General features: G+C 52.8%; 4 protein-coding genes and 1 non-coding gene across 5 annotated transcripts; 2 read left to right on the plus strand and 3 right to left on the minus strand.

The window, feature by feature from the left end:
- Positions 1-500: 500 nt before the first annotated feature.
- On the minus strand, positions 501-596 carry PHACADRAFT_t125. The gene has a single exon. It is a non-coding gene; the product is annotated as a tRNA-Arg (tRNA).
- A 146-nt stretch (positions 597-742) lies between these two features.
- PHACADRAFT_211640 (uncharacterized protein) lies at positions 743-1,996 on the minus strand. Its single transcript, XM_007398673.1, has 3 exons — positions 1,747-1,996; positions 1,542-1,686; positions 743-1,489 (listed from the first exon to the last, which is right to left on the minus strand). The coding sequence occupies exons 1-3, from the start codon at positions 1,920-1,922 to the stop codon at positions 1,073-1,075; spliced, it is 738 nt and encodes a 245-aa protein (XP_007398735.1). The 5' UTR covers positions 1,923-1,996; the 3' UTR covers positions 743-1,072.
- A 746-nt stretch (positions 1,997-2,742) lies between these two features.
- Positions 2,743-5,048, minus strand: PHACADRAFT_148986 (uncharacterized protein). The gene is made up of 4 exons (XM_007398674.1): positions 4,555-5,048; positions 4,124-4,495; positions 3,866-4,062; positions 2,743-3,812 (listed from the first exon to the last, which is right to left on the minus strand). The coding sequence occupies exons 1-4, from the start codon at positions 4,950-4,952 to the stop codon at positions 3,469-3,471; spliced, it is 1,311 nt and encodes a 436-aa protein (XP_007398736.1). The 5' UTR covers positions 4,953-5,048; the 3' UTR covers positions 2,743-3,468.
- Positions 5,049-7,259: 2,211 nt separating this feature from the next.
- PHACADRAFT_164305 (uncharacterized protein) lies at positions 7,260-11,263 on the plus strand (the record flags this gene model as incomplete). Its single annotated transcript, XM_007398675.1, has 17 exons — positions 7,260-7,398; positions 7,453-7,796; positions 7,850-7,914; positions 7,971-8,051; positions 8,103-8,269; positions 8,320-8,433; positions 8,488-8,893; positions 8,952-9,247; positions 9,296-9,384; positions 9,442-9,502; positions 9,566-9,635; positions 9,696-9,830; positions 9,907-10,121; positions 10,175-10,250; positions 10,315-10,480; positions 10,541-10,799; positions 10,857-11,263. 17 exons carry the CDS (start codon positions 7,260-7,262, stop codon positions 11,261-11,263), a joined length of 3,090 nt encoding a protein of 1,029 aa, XP_007398737.1.
- A 336-nt stretch (positions 11,264-11,599) lies between these two features.
- Positions 11,600-12,631, plus strand: PHACADRAFT_260733 (uncharacterized protein). Its single transcript, XM_007398676.1, has 3 exons — positions 11,600-11,770; positions 11,827-12,457; positions 12,517-12,631. Exons 1-2 carry the CDS (start codon positions 11,678-11,680, stop codon positions 12,064-12,066), a joined length of 333 nt encoding a protein of 110 aa, XP_007398738.1. The 5' UTR covers positions 11,600-11,677; the 3' UTR covers positions 12,067-12,457; positions 12,517-12,631.
- Positions 12,632-14,062: the final 1,431 nt, after the last annotated feature.

Below are 14,062 nucleotides of genomic sequence, written 5' to 3' on the forward strand. Positions count from 1 at the left end.
CCGACCGTCCGACCACCGCTTTGCATATTCCTTCCTGCCAAAGTCTAAAACTATAATTTGAGAACTTTCAGGCCTACGGTGCAAGAAGTACATGCGCCTTCCGCGGCTCTATTGTTGCCCTTGCTGCCCTTGTCTCTGTCGCTGCTCCGTAGACCTGGACCGCCGCCGGTGTCACAGATCAGCGCCGTCTACGGTTACATGTCACATCCGCGTCGTACAGGTGCGGCATCAGAGATGACGAGCAGATCTCATACAACATGTAGCTTGAGAAAGTTGTATTTTGGGGATAGTCTCCACTAGCGACTGAGTGAAACAAGGAGCTAGGACTCCTGCGAGCAAAAGACAGTTTGAGAAAGGGATAGAATAAAATAGAAGCGTGCCCAGGTGGACGCTCACGTCTCGGACAAATACAACGCGATTCCATCGGTATCAAAATTCGTTAAAGACAAAGAAAGAAAGTTGGAACTGAAGCAAAATGAGATAGAAAAAGTATAACCTACTACCGACGACGGGACTCGAACCCGCAATCTTCGCCTATTCCTGCGAGCGGGATTCGCCATAGGAAAGCGACGCCCTAGCCATTGAGCCACGACGGCGTTACAATGAGCCAGATTGTATATATCTAGCTATTTATTCATGGTATTTTCACTGCTACCACCGAATGAGCCGACATTAGCAGCGATGCAACTTTCCAAGGTCGGGTAGCTTTGAGGGGATCATGCACAGAGGCACTTAGGCCATCCGAGATAGTAGACAATCCCCTCGTGAGCCCGAATCCTGTGCTCAGGGTCGACGGCAGGCGATACAGAGAGTAATTTCCGCCTAGTCAGTCGGAGAATACTGAATAGATTAGCGGGATGTCGACAGACATGCTAATGACGCTGCAAAACAGAATGTATGCACAGCGGCGATTGTACACAACGGCGTATCTGCGCCATTGGCAAGAAATGAGATAGACGACGGAGCGTGAAGGCGGGGCGCGCACCTATGAAAAGGAAGGTCAGGGTATATTGCCGTAACGAGTCTTATGGCGGCGACGGAAGTAAGTGAGGACGCCTATGAATCGGCAAGACTACTCAATGGTGTGCGCATCGGAAATCCTTTCCTTCTTCCGCTTTCGCTTCTTGCCTTCACCATCACCAGCTTCATCTCTGTCTCTCTTTTTCTTTGCAGCAGCACTCCTGGCCTGTGTAGATGCCACAGACGGGGGCGCATCAACGCCTGTCGGCTTCAAGAAGCCTGCCAGTGCCGCCTTTGAGGTCCCAGGTGCGGCAGAGGATGGCACAGGGGTATCCGCAGTCAGCGGTGCTGGTGCTCGCTTCGTGACGTCCTGCCGTATCAGTTCCTGTACGCTTTGGCTCTTCACGCTCTTTGACGACGTAAAGCTAAGCTTGGTGGGAAGGGGTGCCCTAAACCCTGATATCGACGTCAATCGCTTCGAGGGCTGGCTTTCTGGAACATTATTCTCTGGTATTGGGTCGGTTTCGACCTGTTTGCGCACATCAGGCAACGTATGAACGCCTCAGTACACTCTGACGCACCTTTTCCATCTCTGCTTCCTTTCCTTTGACATTGAATGACCGCCGTCCTTTAGGCTTAGCCCGTGTCTCGCCTTCGGATGTCCCTGCAGTAGAATATGTAAAGAGGAATGGCAGATATGATGGTTCATGGATCACGGAGGACGTGCTGCATGGGATTCATGTGTAAGCCGGATATGCAGCTATGCACACAGGTATGACTGCATACCTTGCGTTTAGCGGTGTGCCTATACCCCACGCGTCCTTAATTTCCTGCGAAACTTCCCAATCCGCCTCGTCCTTAATTTTCGCCTGCTCGAGGGCATCCTGCGCATGCTCTTTTGCCCGCTGCGTATTCTGCATGAAGCGTAGGTTCATGAGCCCGTTGCTGAGGGTCTTTGACATCGTCGTCTAGGTTGTGGTGGTGCTAGTAGTAGTAGGTCTAGTGCGAGTTCGACAGAAGTTCGAAACTGTAAAGCGCCTGCCTTAAGTTCGAGGTGGCGCTCATGGCACGCTTATTCGCTTATCACGCACCACTTTACTACAGCAAAACATAAACGTCAAATGGATCTACAGTCGTTTGCTATACCCGGACTAGAGGGAGTGTATTACATCCCTAATTTTGTGTCTGAGGATGAGGAGGCATACGTGATACGCAAGGCTAGTGGTTTTTCCCTGTCTGTCCCCGCTATCCTGATCACGCCCACACATCTCCGTCATGCAGATTACGGAGTCTCCACAACAGAAGTGGAAGATCATGCCTAACCGCAGGTAAGGCGTTTGCCATCTCAGAGATGCAGACTTTGATTCACTGAACAGGCTGCAAACTTGGGGTGTGTCTTGTATGTCTTTCATCGATAATCAAGCATCCTGACTCGCGGACAGGCGGAGAGATAATGAAGAATCGCCTACTGCCGCAACCGATGCCTCCATACATCGTAGAGTTGTATGTGCGCTCATTGTATCCGCGCTTGTGACTGTCATCTGATGTTTTCATAGCCCAGACATTATTGGGCGCATTCAGCGAACAGGTGCATTTAATGCATCGCCTCACGGCCGACCTAACCATGTCATATTGAACGAGGTAAGTACCCTCTTATTTAACGCTCTTCATTGGAAGACGTCGCGGACTCATGGTTGGTCTTCCTGGCTAGTATCTCTCGGGACAAGGGATCATGGTAGGGACGACCCTATGGCACGCGTCACATGTCGCAATATTCTCATTTACTCCGCCTCTACAGCCGCACGAGGATGGGCCATCCTATCACCCAGTAGTGGCCACGTTATCTTTAGGCTCACATGCTGTCTTGAATTATTACCGATACAAGAATGACGGCGCCGAAGAAGAAGGGTCGGCACCGCCCGTCAACGAAAGAGGTCGTCCCGTTGATCCCGCGCCAGTGTCCTCAGTCTTCCTCGAACCGCGCAGTCTCATTATCACGACGGCAAGTTTATATACAAATTGTCTTCACGGTATCGACGAGGTCGGGCAGGACGTCTTTCCCGAGGCCGGCGTAACGGGGGGACCGCCCCCGACTATTGCCAACGTTGAGCAACTTAGCAACGACGCCACAAGGCGCGCTGTGCGAGACGGCGGAATTTTGGAACGCGGTGTTCGCTACAGCTTGACATGTCGGGACGTGGAACGGGTGATGAGCGCGGCGGGGCGTGCTATCGGTAGGCGATAGACGTTGAACACCGAGAAACTTTATCTCCGCCAGCCAACGGACATGATATTACGGTTACAACTCAGATTGTGTATCACTAAGGTGATGAAATTGAGAGCGACAGCCCTATCAGTGTACCACATGCAAGGCGCTTCTCGGCCTCACGTTGAAGTCAAGTAGTAATTTGTGCCACAATCCCCCCGGGGTAATGAAGGAGCGTGGGGACAGGATAGTTAGTCTATCTCTTCATCTACGACAGCCGTTATCTACAGTACGACAGTGCTTTACATTATCCCAAGGCCTGCCTTAAGTTCTTGCTCAAGGTCGCCCGGAGCCGATTTGGTTAGAGGAGTCTGTCTCGTGGGATCTTGTTCCTCCATCACGCAACGTGGACACTGGCACGTTCCAAAGCCCCACTCTAGCAGCTGCCGTCGCCGGCCTTCAAGGGGCAGGTCCGGATTGACGTATGATATGAACAGCTCCTCCCCAACCTCGATGTCCCTGCGGACGACAACAGTGATACGTGAGAGGGCCGAGCGCTGGTCGAGATGGCGAGCAGAGAGGTTGGGAGTACAGGAGTGGTTGACATGGGAGTGAAGGACGTACAGGCCTCCGTGCGCTTCCAAGTCTATGCTTCATGTCAGTGCCATTAATCTCTGAACCTCCGGTCAGAACACTTACTCAGGCTCATACGTCCGAGGCCGCGCAGGAAGGCGTCGTATCCGAAAATCTCATCATCCACCTCTTTTCTAGTCGGCTTCCTGAGTAGTCTCGCCAACCGTTTCTTTTCAGACTCCGTGCCGGGGTCCTTGAATGCCCGGACGAAGAGTTCGTAGGCCTTTTTCCATGTGTCTCGGTCAGGTTCGGCGCTGCCAAGCCTGTCGTCGTACGCCGTAAGTGCACCCGAGATAAGCCCTAAAAACGACGGATGGCACGCACCAACCGCCTTTTGCACGCTCTTCCATGCCGAGCTGCGCAAGGCCACGGAGGACGGCCCAATCCGCGCTGAATGCCGCCTCGTCCTGCTGTTCCGCAAGAAGCACCCGTGCGGTGCACTGCGCAAGCGCGTGTAACGCCATCCACTCGTGCCGACGTGCAAACTCGAGGAGGGGAAGTGCGGCCGGATTTTGAGCCGGACACAACAGAGGATGCGTCCGAGCTGCGCGGGACAGACAGAGCCGATTGCAGAATCGCGCCGAGCACGAGGGCACCTTCGCGGATCCGGAACACGGCACTGCGAGTGGAGAATTGTTCAGCGGCGTTGAGCAGTGCGTGCACGCTACCGACGCCGTTTGGAGATCGTATAGCGACCTATACGGAGATGGACGGTTAATGTCACAGATGCATGCTCCCGAAGCGAGGTTTCATACCATTCGGGAGCGAGTATGAAAGGGTCTTCCTTCCATACAACCTCCCCCTCCGCGATCCTTTCCGTTGCGACGAGGCCCTTCCCCTTGTGCTTGCCGAAATACTTGACCTGGATTTTAGACGTCCATTTCGAGACATCGAGCCCCTCGATTACTGCGGAGGTCGGATATGGCGCATTCCCAGTGCCACTTTTACTTCTAGAGCTCGCTGCGCCGTCCGGAGAGATTACGAGCCCTTCGTTTTGCAAGATCTTTCGCGTTCTTTTCTCGCTAACCGTCCAGTCAGGGTGCTCTGACAAGAGGCGCGCATGCAGCTTTGTGACGCCGAGCGTCGGGTTCTGCGCGCGCAGGCCTTGCAGTGCCACCTTCAGCTCGTCTTCGGGAGGAGATATCGACCCCATCTGATCCTTGGCTGCGCTGATGCTGCGCTGGTAAACGAGCGAATTAATCTCACCTACGTGCGTACGGGTGCAAAACGCATCCGCACCGACGAGTGCAGGTGATTGCAAACCCGTTTGAGATTACCCGTTCGATGAGTACACCCCATATCCTATTTTAGGCAAGTATACCTCTTCGAGCACTCGATGCCTAGAGCGCGGCCTCTGTTCGGACGATAATGGCCTCGAGGATTCCAAGTCTTGTCGGCCTTTCAACCTTACACAGAGGGCGTGTCCATGTCTCGCACTATGACTCACTCGACACAACTTGCCAACCAAGTGGCTGCGGTCTGGACCGTCTTCGAGAATCTTGAGTGGAATAGCGGACCGCAGCTTCTTTGTCTACGCAGTCTCGTTCCATGCCAGGGTCCCTGGTGGTTGTTCCGTCATTACGCGCTAGATCTAGGTTGTATTATCTCGTGTGTCTTCTCTTAGACCAGTGGCGCAATATTAATATGCACATGTAGTCGCTTGTAGCCAACCACGTACATCACTTCGATAAGATCAACCAGGGTTCGAACAGCCCTAGGCAGCCCAGACCGCCTGAGACTCTTCATAGCAATATATCTCAATGACTCTCGAGTTTTCCATCGTACCTTCAACGCCTGTAGGGTGGCCCCTTTATTCCATCGACATGTCACAAAGGGTCTACCCTCGTGGTCCGATGTCCATCACAAATGGAGGTTATTGTGCCGGTTTTCGATCTACGGACCGTGCCATACGTCGTCATACAACACGGGGCGTGATGACACCGCCCTAATTAGCCTTCTTTCTCCGCCGCTGGACGACAAGACTGAAAAAATTGGCCTCATGGCAGTCTGGCAGATTCATACCCGACGAGAAGAGATGAGTTGGAAATATGAATAATTTCCGTCAAGGAGTCCAAGGAGATGTTGTCGGTTGGCAAGTCTTCAGACGCCGTGAAGAGCTATAAGACCGGGAGGACTGCCCAGACCTTCAACATCCGGCTCTACAGTCACAATCCGCACAATGTCCTCCCCTCACGTGAGCAACATCGTCTATATTTTACGTCCACCCTGACCCCGCTTCGTCTCAGTACGGTCAATCCAGCTTCGCCGTGGAGCAGCACGGCGGCGAGGAGCGTCTGCCCCGCCGCGTCCCGATGGCATGTACTTCTTGCCGCAGTAGGATCACTTCCCCGATCGCATCGCCGTCGCTGATGCTAACGCCACCACGCTTTTCCAGAACGCAAAGTGCGTTGTGACGGCAGAAAGCCTGGCTGTGTCAATTGCGAGCGCCGCGATGTGCAATGCTCCTACGTCTCGGTGTAAGCAAACCTAATCTACCCCTCGATGACGACGTCACTCACCTTCCTTCCCGCAGTGCCGAGGAGCAGCAGCAGAAGTAGCACGCGAACACTGCTCTTGCGCCTCAATTTTATCGCACTGCTGTTTTCCAAGCCCACTTTCGCTCTGCTCATCGCGTCCCCAAAGGTTTGATTCGTCATGGCGCGTGTGGAGGGCTCGGACTCCAGAAGTCGTTTTGCAGGAGTGCTTTTGGATATTCTCTAGTCTGTCTGTATCAGTATGGAGATGTTGTATCGATGATTATAGATCCACCCACTACCCACGAGGGTGGCAACGGTCTACCATGGAAAACACGCGTCCTAGCATAGGCATTGTGAGAAGGATCTGCATTAATAGGTTTCAGTTGCGCAGCCATGTTTAACTGGGCCCACCACTTTCCCACAGCTTCAGCCAGAGGATCGACGACTTCTGCGGCATGCAATACATTATTCCCGGACTCTGTATTCGTACAGTGAGGTCTGTATGGCACCTCGTAAGGCCACCCAAGTAAGAAAGACTAGGAGCAACCGAAATTAAATGCCTCTGACGTCCATGCCTCGTTCTCCCCTTCATTAGCAACTCCTCGTCCGATGTGAGATGGTCGAACGAGGAGTGAATTATAAGGGTTCGATCGCAGATGCGTACTCACCTTTTCCACGCTCTGAAGATCTCATATAACTTTCAAAAAGCGCACACCGAGCGAGGCGGATGAAAAGACATGGTCGTCGAGCAGCAGGTCGACAATCGAAGCAGAAGCGTTGAAAACGCTGTTCAAGCGCTCAAATTGAGGCTTCTTCAGGGCAAGCTTCTTCCCAAAACCTGGCTCAGCCCCGAAGCGCGGTAATCACGTGGCAAAGCGGGGAGGTCGCGCGACCAGGTGCGTTTTCGGCGGCCTCTTGTCCACGTCACACAAATCGCCAGCCAGCGCATACAGCCCGACGACGGTGAAGACAGCGTAACCGACATGGAGACCAATGTTCGTGCGACTTTGCGGCTGCGAAAGAGAAAGAGCAAGGAAGAACAGGTCACCGACTCTGGCGCGACCGTCGAGAACGATGTCCGCGGAGAAGACGTGGTATGGGGCAAGACTCCGGGCGGTGAAGGTACCGGCGTACGTTTTGTGTTATCTGGCATTTACTGACGCGATTTTGTCACAGTGTTTCGCGTCCCAACGACGCACGACGTGTTGACCCTGTTCAACCCGACGTACCCAAAATCTCATTTCGACCTCGCCAACCTTGCTTTACTCGGCTTCCAGATCTTGCTATTCTGCGTCCTTCCTCGTTCTGTGTCCAAGGTCTTTTTCTTCTTTTACTTTGCGTTGTGGCGGGCGGCGTATGACGTGGGGCTCGGTTGGGTGCTCACCAAACAAAGCAAGAAGAAATGGATCGTCAAAGAGGTGCAAAAACTTGGATGGCTCGACGAGAAGCGCATGCCTGAGATGAGGAACTGGATACGCAAGCAACTGGCAGGCAAGATGGGCAAGGACTACTCCTTTGACGTATGTTCATTTTAAAGGCTCATTGTAATGCTGTTGACTCATCAGGCCTACAGGAGCTACCATTGGAATATAATGCTTGGTTACTTTTTCGCCAGGTCGTCGACATTATTCTGCTGAAGTATGTGACAATAAATTGGTCTGAGGGGAGGATTCCTGACGCCTTTCTTGTCTTAGTGATTTCGTGGCGTATTGTATGTTCGCTTTCGCGTGCTTCCGTGTTCCTGACGGCTTGTTTTTCGTGACACATATTATGAGGTATCAATACTTGGATTGTAACACTGCATATATGCTGACTATATGCGTTAGGTGGATCGGGGGATTGGCTCTGATTGCCTTCAATCTTTGGGTCAAGACTGAGGCGCACCATGTCGTCAAAGACTATGGCTGGTACTGGGGAGATGTTTTCTTCCAGCGCGGAGCCCTTGTTTTCGACGGTGTTTTTGAACTGGCACCTCACCCAATGTACTCTGTTGGTCAGTCACATTATAGATGGCTTGGTCTTCAGACATTGAATAGCGAACAGGCTATGCTGGGTATTATGGCCTATCTCTTATTGTCGGTAGTTACGCAGTGTTGTTTGCCAGTCTCGCAGCTCATGCGGCTCAATTTGGCTTCCTCGTATTCTTTGAAAACCCACGTGCGCACTATTCGTTCAGAAATATATTCCTCGCTGACAGTCTCACTTGTACAGATATCGAGAGGACCTATGGTCAGCGAAAGCTCTTAGCCCAACGGACCCCTCTTCTCGGTATGACCACCCGCAAGACCGATGCGGATGGCACCTCCGTAAAGGAGCATGGCCGGAGCCAGTCCATCGGATCTATGGGTTCGACTACTCCATCGGCTACCGAGGGCGAGACAGGGACAGAGACAGACGGCCCAGAGACTGAATCCGATTCCGACACCGAGATTGAGGGCAGTCGCCTTATCCGGAGCCGTAAGGCCAGGACTGATTCGACCACGAGCTTCGCATCTGCAGCTGGTCGAAGCGCTACGGACCTGCCGCGCAGTAACGCATCTCCGGTATCGCAGCATGACCTCTTCAATCAGTTTTTCCGCAGGGACATGGTCATCTTCCACAACCTGGATCCGTTCCGGTATGTATGCTGACTTCTCCGCTCGATGTCGGCGAGTGCTGAATCACTTCCGTTATAGGGCTACGGATTTCCAACTTGTCCTCGTGACCTCTTATGTGCTCCTTTGGGCGTTCCTTCCTCCGCTCTCGTACACTGCCACCCTGGCGTTCCTTGCTGTGCACACCCTCGCCTGGGTGCTTTTCCACTCTTTCGGCTTGGGTCTTGTTCTTCGTGCTCAGTCTGAGCGGAAATTCCTCGTCCGCCACTTCCTCAAACATTATCACTACCCCCGTAATGATGGCGGAAAGGGTGCGGTCTATGAAGCATTTTCCAACTGGAAGTCTATTTACAACACGTCTATGTGCATGACCTACGGTGGGTCCTCTTCTTTGACTCTAAGCGGGGCGAGGCTGATTTGCATAGCCTCCTTCATTGGCCTGGCATGGAAGACGTACTCTATTCCGTATAATTGGACAGTCGGAAATGAGTTGTTACGGCATACAATGGGCGCGGTACGTCTCGAGAGCCCGCGATGGATATCTCTTTAACAAGGTTGAATGGGTGATTAGCTCCTAATAGCCTTGCACGTCTGGGCCACACTTGAGCAGTACGAGGTGCTTGGGATGTTCGGTAAGGTTTACTTATTGCCTTTTGAAACTATGGGCTCTCACGCGCCCGTATGATTATGCACAGGCTGGTTCTTCGGCGACTTCTTCATGATGGAGGGGTTCGCCGGACAACTCGAATACAACGGCATATACCGGTAAGTGCACACGACGGACGCTCCGTGCTTATCGTTGATTAATACGCGGTGGGATCAAAGGTACCTGAACAATCCGGAGGTCATGAGCGGCGCGGCGTTCTTTGGGCTCGCGCTCATCAGCGGTAGCAAACTCGTGTTCACCCTCGCTGTTGTCCGTCACCTGTCCCAGTGGTGGTTCATGAGCAAGGTGGAGAAGTGAGTTTCGCCGCGTGTTACTTTACGCGTACCCGTGAGGAGCTCGATGCTGACGTTTCGCCTCGTTTTCTCACAGCCCGCACATGCGGCGACTTTACGGCGACTCGCTTAGAAGTGACGCAGGCTTCGTCAAGGTTATTAAGAAAGTCGCTCAGCGGAACGCCCGCATACTTGAACGACGTGCAGGGCGACACGCGCCGGAGATTAAGCGAGTCGCCAGGGAAGTTAAGGGGACATTTGACAAGGTCTATGGCGAGACTGCCGACGCGCTCGAGGAGTTCCTTGCGAAGTGTCTGTCTCTCCCTTCTGCCTTATCGTGCGATATCATGCTGACAGCCTAACAGCAAAACCAAAGATTTCGGAGGTGGTGCAGGAAACAAAAGTCCTCCTGCAGCAATCCCGTGAGAAGCTCGTGATTTCGTGAGCCCCCTATATTGCAGTGCAAAATGTGTAGACAGCTGACCGAGTTCCGCGAACCTGACAGTCGTGTAGCAAGCGACCTCTCCCGCTATGATACTTCGAAATACAGCATCTCCATTGTACCCAGCGACATCGATGGCACGCTGCGTTATCATATGGGCGAGTCAATCCGTGTTTGCTGGAAGGCCCCGCAGAACCATTCCCGCAAGGATTGGATCGGTATCTACAGGGTCAGTCACCTGGTCTCTTCATTACTAGCTCAGGCTGACGATAGCTCGGGGCTTACATAGGTCGGCGCAAATATCTCCACTCTGGTCACGAAGGCCTCTTCGTTGGGTATGTGGGTCCCTGTGCACAGCGAGGAATGGGACGGCGACATCCCCCTCAGCTCGGGTATGCCTGCGCCGTCGGGCAGCGGTGACTACCAAGAAGGCGAAGTTGTCTTTCGCAGCAACCAGCTACCGTGGAAGTCGGGCAAGTATGAGATCCGGTACCACCACGACAGGAAGTATAATGTCATGAGCCTGGCTGGTCCTATTGAAATTTACGGTAAGTTATGGGTCTATTGCTTACATTGATGGACTTCTGACATAATACAACCTGCAGTGGACAAGCCATCCACCGTCGGTTTCGACTCTGTCCGCTCGTCCCTGGCCCACATCGTGACGCTCGCTCTGGATTCGGATCCCTCGCTTGTTCCAGTCTCGTGCAGAGCTATGGCTGATGCCACGGTCGCCTCCCCCTCCACGGCTGAGAGCGCCACGGTCGCGGGCGCGAATAGCGAAAGCGAACGGGACGCGCACCCGGACGGCGTCATCACTTCGACCGAGGAAGACGGCATACGCGACCCTGACGACTTCAGGTTCTGGTCCGAGGGTCAGGCAGTACGGATCAGCAAGGCCTTGAGAGAGGCGTTTGGCGTCGAGCTTACCCCAGAGGTCATCATTGCCGACGCAAATCTGAGTGCAATAGCAAACAGGATATTGGTTGCCCGGGGCTTCTCAGAGTCCTAGCCTTGTTACGAACCCTCTCCCTCCCCCCTCCTCTCCTCCTTTTTTTCCCTCTCACCTTCACCACACCGCGTTAAGGCACATTATCTCGGGATACGCGTGCCATTATCGTGTCCTATTCTTGCATTGATTGCACTTGCCTACGTTGGTTCTTGCTATACCCATCTGGATTGCTTCCACGCCAGGATTAGTCATGACCGTTTACGTTAGATGATGACTATTACGTTAGACCTGGAGCCGCTGGCTGCGAGTCACTCCAATCCCAACTCGTTCCTAACATTCAACGCCCTACTTAAAGCACAAACGCACCAACAATACTTACATCCCGATAGTAAAATGAGCAAGTCGCAGCATTACCTATCGCAGTGTATCGACGCTGCGTCGAAGAGCCCGATGTGTTTCACGCTTGGGGCCGTCATGGTCAAGGGTGGGAAGGTTATCTCGACTGGGTACAATCACCACCGTCCGCACTATGACGGTGGCGAGCTAGGGACGCGCGGGCTCCGCAAGGTGAGTCACGTACAATGTTATCTGTCGCAAGACACAGGCTGACGGCATCGCCTCAGCCCGTGTCGATGCACGCGGAGATGCACGCGATTTACAGCTGCATTGGCATGTCCCCGTCGTTCAAGACGCAGGTTCAAGCGATGGAACGATCAGCTACGTGCCAAAAATCAGATAGGCCGCGAAAATTATCGAAACAACCGCAACGCGGCGAGCAAGGATTATGTCGCTTCGGCGACTGCACCCTGCCCGACCTGCACTCCACCATCAACGCTTACGAACTCCGGCATGTCTCGGTCTAAGGGGAAGCACAAGGCGTCGAGACAGTCTCGCTCGCCGCTGCGTCGGGAGCCTAGGACGCAAAGGGGCTTCGACGACTCCGGCGGTAAGAGCGACTGCGACTGCTCTGGCCTGGAGTACGCCTCTCCGCTCTGGAAGCCGGGCAAGGACTGGACTGAGCGACGCCGGGATCCCCGGGTCAACGGCGCAGATATCTACGTCGCGCGAGTTACGAAGAGCGGGATGGGCAACGCGAAGCCGTGCTGGCGCTGTCTCGAGTGGTGCCGCTGGGCAGGCGTGAAACGAGTCTTCCACTGGAATGGTGACGAGGGACTGTTTGAGGTCGTCAAGGTCAACAGTGCAGAGCGGGAAAATTACGAGACCAGGGCAGATTTGCGGCTCTTTGCTGGACAAGTGAGTATATGCTTAGTCGGATTATTTCGTGCAAATGCTTAATCGGGTGGTTCACCCAGGGTCTTCGTTAGGTTCTCTGCACGTATGGTGCTTCTATAAGATGATGTATTGCATGGTGGAACCATTTCAGGTGCGCAATCGTGCGACGGACGAGAAGTTGAGGAAGGGATATACGACAGGGAATTAGCGTTTCGGGCACGTGATCAGTTTTATAATAGAGCGCTCGCACAAATATAGACAGCCCGCTACCTCTCGATTGTACCATTTGCATTCGTCTTTCACTTCTATTGTCTGTTGTTCTATTACTCCCGCATCTATCTGAACGGCTCGCTCTGCTGGGCGGTCGATGTCACGACCCACCCGAAGGGACCCGGCTGACCTCTGGTCGTCACCATACTATTCTCCCCCGGCGTCGACTCTGAATGTTACAAGCTGTACCGCTCGGGACCGAGAAATGTATCGACGATATGAATACTAAGTACTAAGGTGCTATACACCGCCGGCGCGCCGTGAGGTATAAATGAGTTGATGCCGTTACCGAACAGTTCACTGCGCGGTACGTGACGCGCGTCTCCTCGTTACCTAACTGTCAGAAAGATAAGTAAATAACATCAGTGCACCGTTAGGCAAGCTCTAACGGTTAGCTAACGAGATTGGGTAACGGGCTGGTCTTTCCATATTCCCGAGGTGTTCTGCAGCGGGGTTTGAATATGTCGGCAGTACCCGTTTGAATAAATTACACATTTTCCATTGAATTTTCGCTCTATTTGCATGAAAATTTGACAATAAAAAGCAATATATTCCTGACAAAACTAGGGAAGATACAAAGCTCTAGGGATTATTACTACACTACAGTACATGCTAATCTTCCAGACAGACACTGTGCTTAGTACTCTTCACATCTGTCATGACTTGCTGAGACTTGCATGGATACCCTGCACAAAGCTAAAAGTGTGAGCCCTTAAAACACAACAGCAGACTTATGAGCTTACATGAGTGACACCTATCACCCGACATGTCAGCTACATATGATTACACATCTAGATAATCGTCAGCTGTGACTACCACAGAATATATGGTGACATACCTGTCAGAGTAGTGTAGGTGCTGCTGAACCAAAGGACATATCAATCAGGAAGCTACTCCTTGAGCTGTAGCACAACCTGATTTGTACTGTAGCTTAAGGAAGATACAGTGAAGGTATACGCGAAGTGAATGGAGGATGGGAGAGGAAGAGACGTGGCAGACAAGAAGCGCTTGAACCACACCGAGGGAATGCCGATGCATGCCGAGCATCAGCGGAGTTCAAAGCTGTCCCCGGCTCAAAGGCTTGAAGCATTCGCAAAGTCAGTCGTTTCATTGGACACATCCTTCGTTCGTGGCGAGAAAAATATTTTGGATGCAACAAAGATGCAAGTAAGGTTAGTTACTGCCCTCAGGAAGCTTCCAATATTTTATTAGCAGGAAGTAGGCTCGTAGCTACGGTTGCAAGTTGGAAGAGCTCGTTTCCTCACGCTCAGGAATCTGTTAGGCGAACGGCTAGCCTGTCAGGCACAAATAGAGACTTAACGGTTAGCAAATTGAATTCGCGCCTGTACTCCTGGC

The sequence above is a fragment of the Phanerochaete carnosa genome (assembly GCF_000300595.1).
Source record: "Phanerochaete carnosa HHB-10118-sp unplaced genomic scaffold PHACAscaffold_8, whole genome shotgun sequence".
NCBI classification, from domain to species: Eukaryota; Fungi; Basidiomycota; class Agaricomycetes; order Polyporales; family Phanerochaetaceae; genus Phanerochaete; species Phanerochaete carnosa.

Bases quoted from the DNA above. Each gene is read 5' to 3' on its own strand.
- PHACADRAFT_211640 (XM_007398673.1), bottom strand. From the start codon at position 1,922: ATGTCAAAGACCCTCAGCAACGGGCTCATGAACCTACGCTTCATGCAG. The intron at 1,687-1,746 runs GTATGCAGTCAT...AATCCCATGCAG, and splicing joins GGCACACCGCTAAACGCAAG to CACGTCCTCCGTGATCCATG. The intron at 1,490-1,541 runs GTGCGTCAGAGT...GTGCGCAAACAG, and splicing joins AGGAAGCAGAGATGGAAAAG to GTCGAAACCGACCCAATACC.
- PHACADRAFT_148986 (XM_007398674.1), bottom strand. From the start codon at position 4,952: ATGGGGTCGATATCTCCTCCCGAAGACGAGCTGAAGGTGGCACTGCAA. The intron at 4,496-4,554 runs GTATGAAACCTC...ATCTCCGTATAG, and splicing joins TTCATACTCGCTCCCGAATG to GTCGCTATACGATCTCCAAA. The intron at 4,063-4,123 runs GTGCGTGCCATC...GTACGACGACAG, and splicing joins GAGCGTGCAAAAGGCGGTTG to GCTTGGCAGCGCCGAACCTG.
- PHACADRAFT_260733 (XM_007398676.1), top strand. From the start codon at position 11,678: ATGGTCAAGGGTGGGAAGGTTATCTCGACTGGGTACAATCACCACCGT. The intron at 11,771-11,826 runs GTGAGTCACGTA...GCATCGCCTCAG, and splicing joins GGACGCGCGGGCTCCGCAAG to CCCGTGTCGATGCACGCGGA.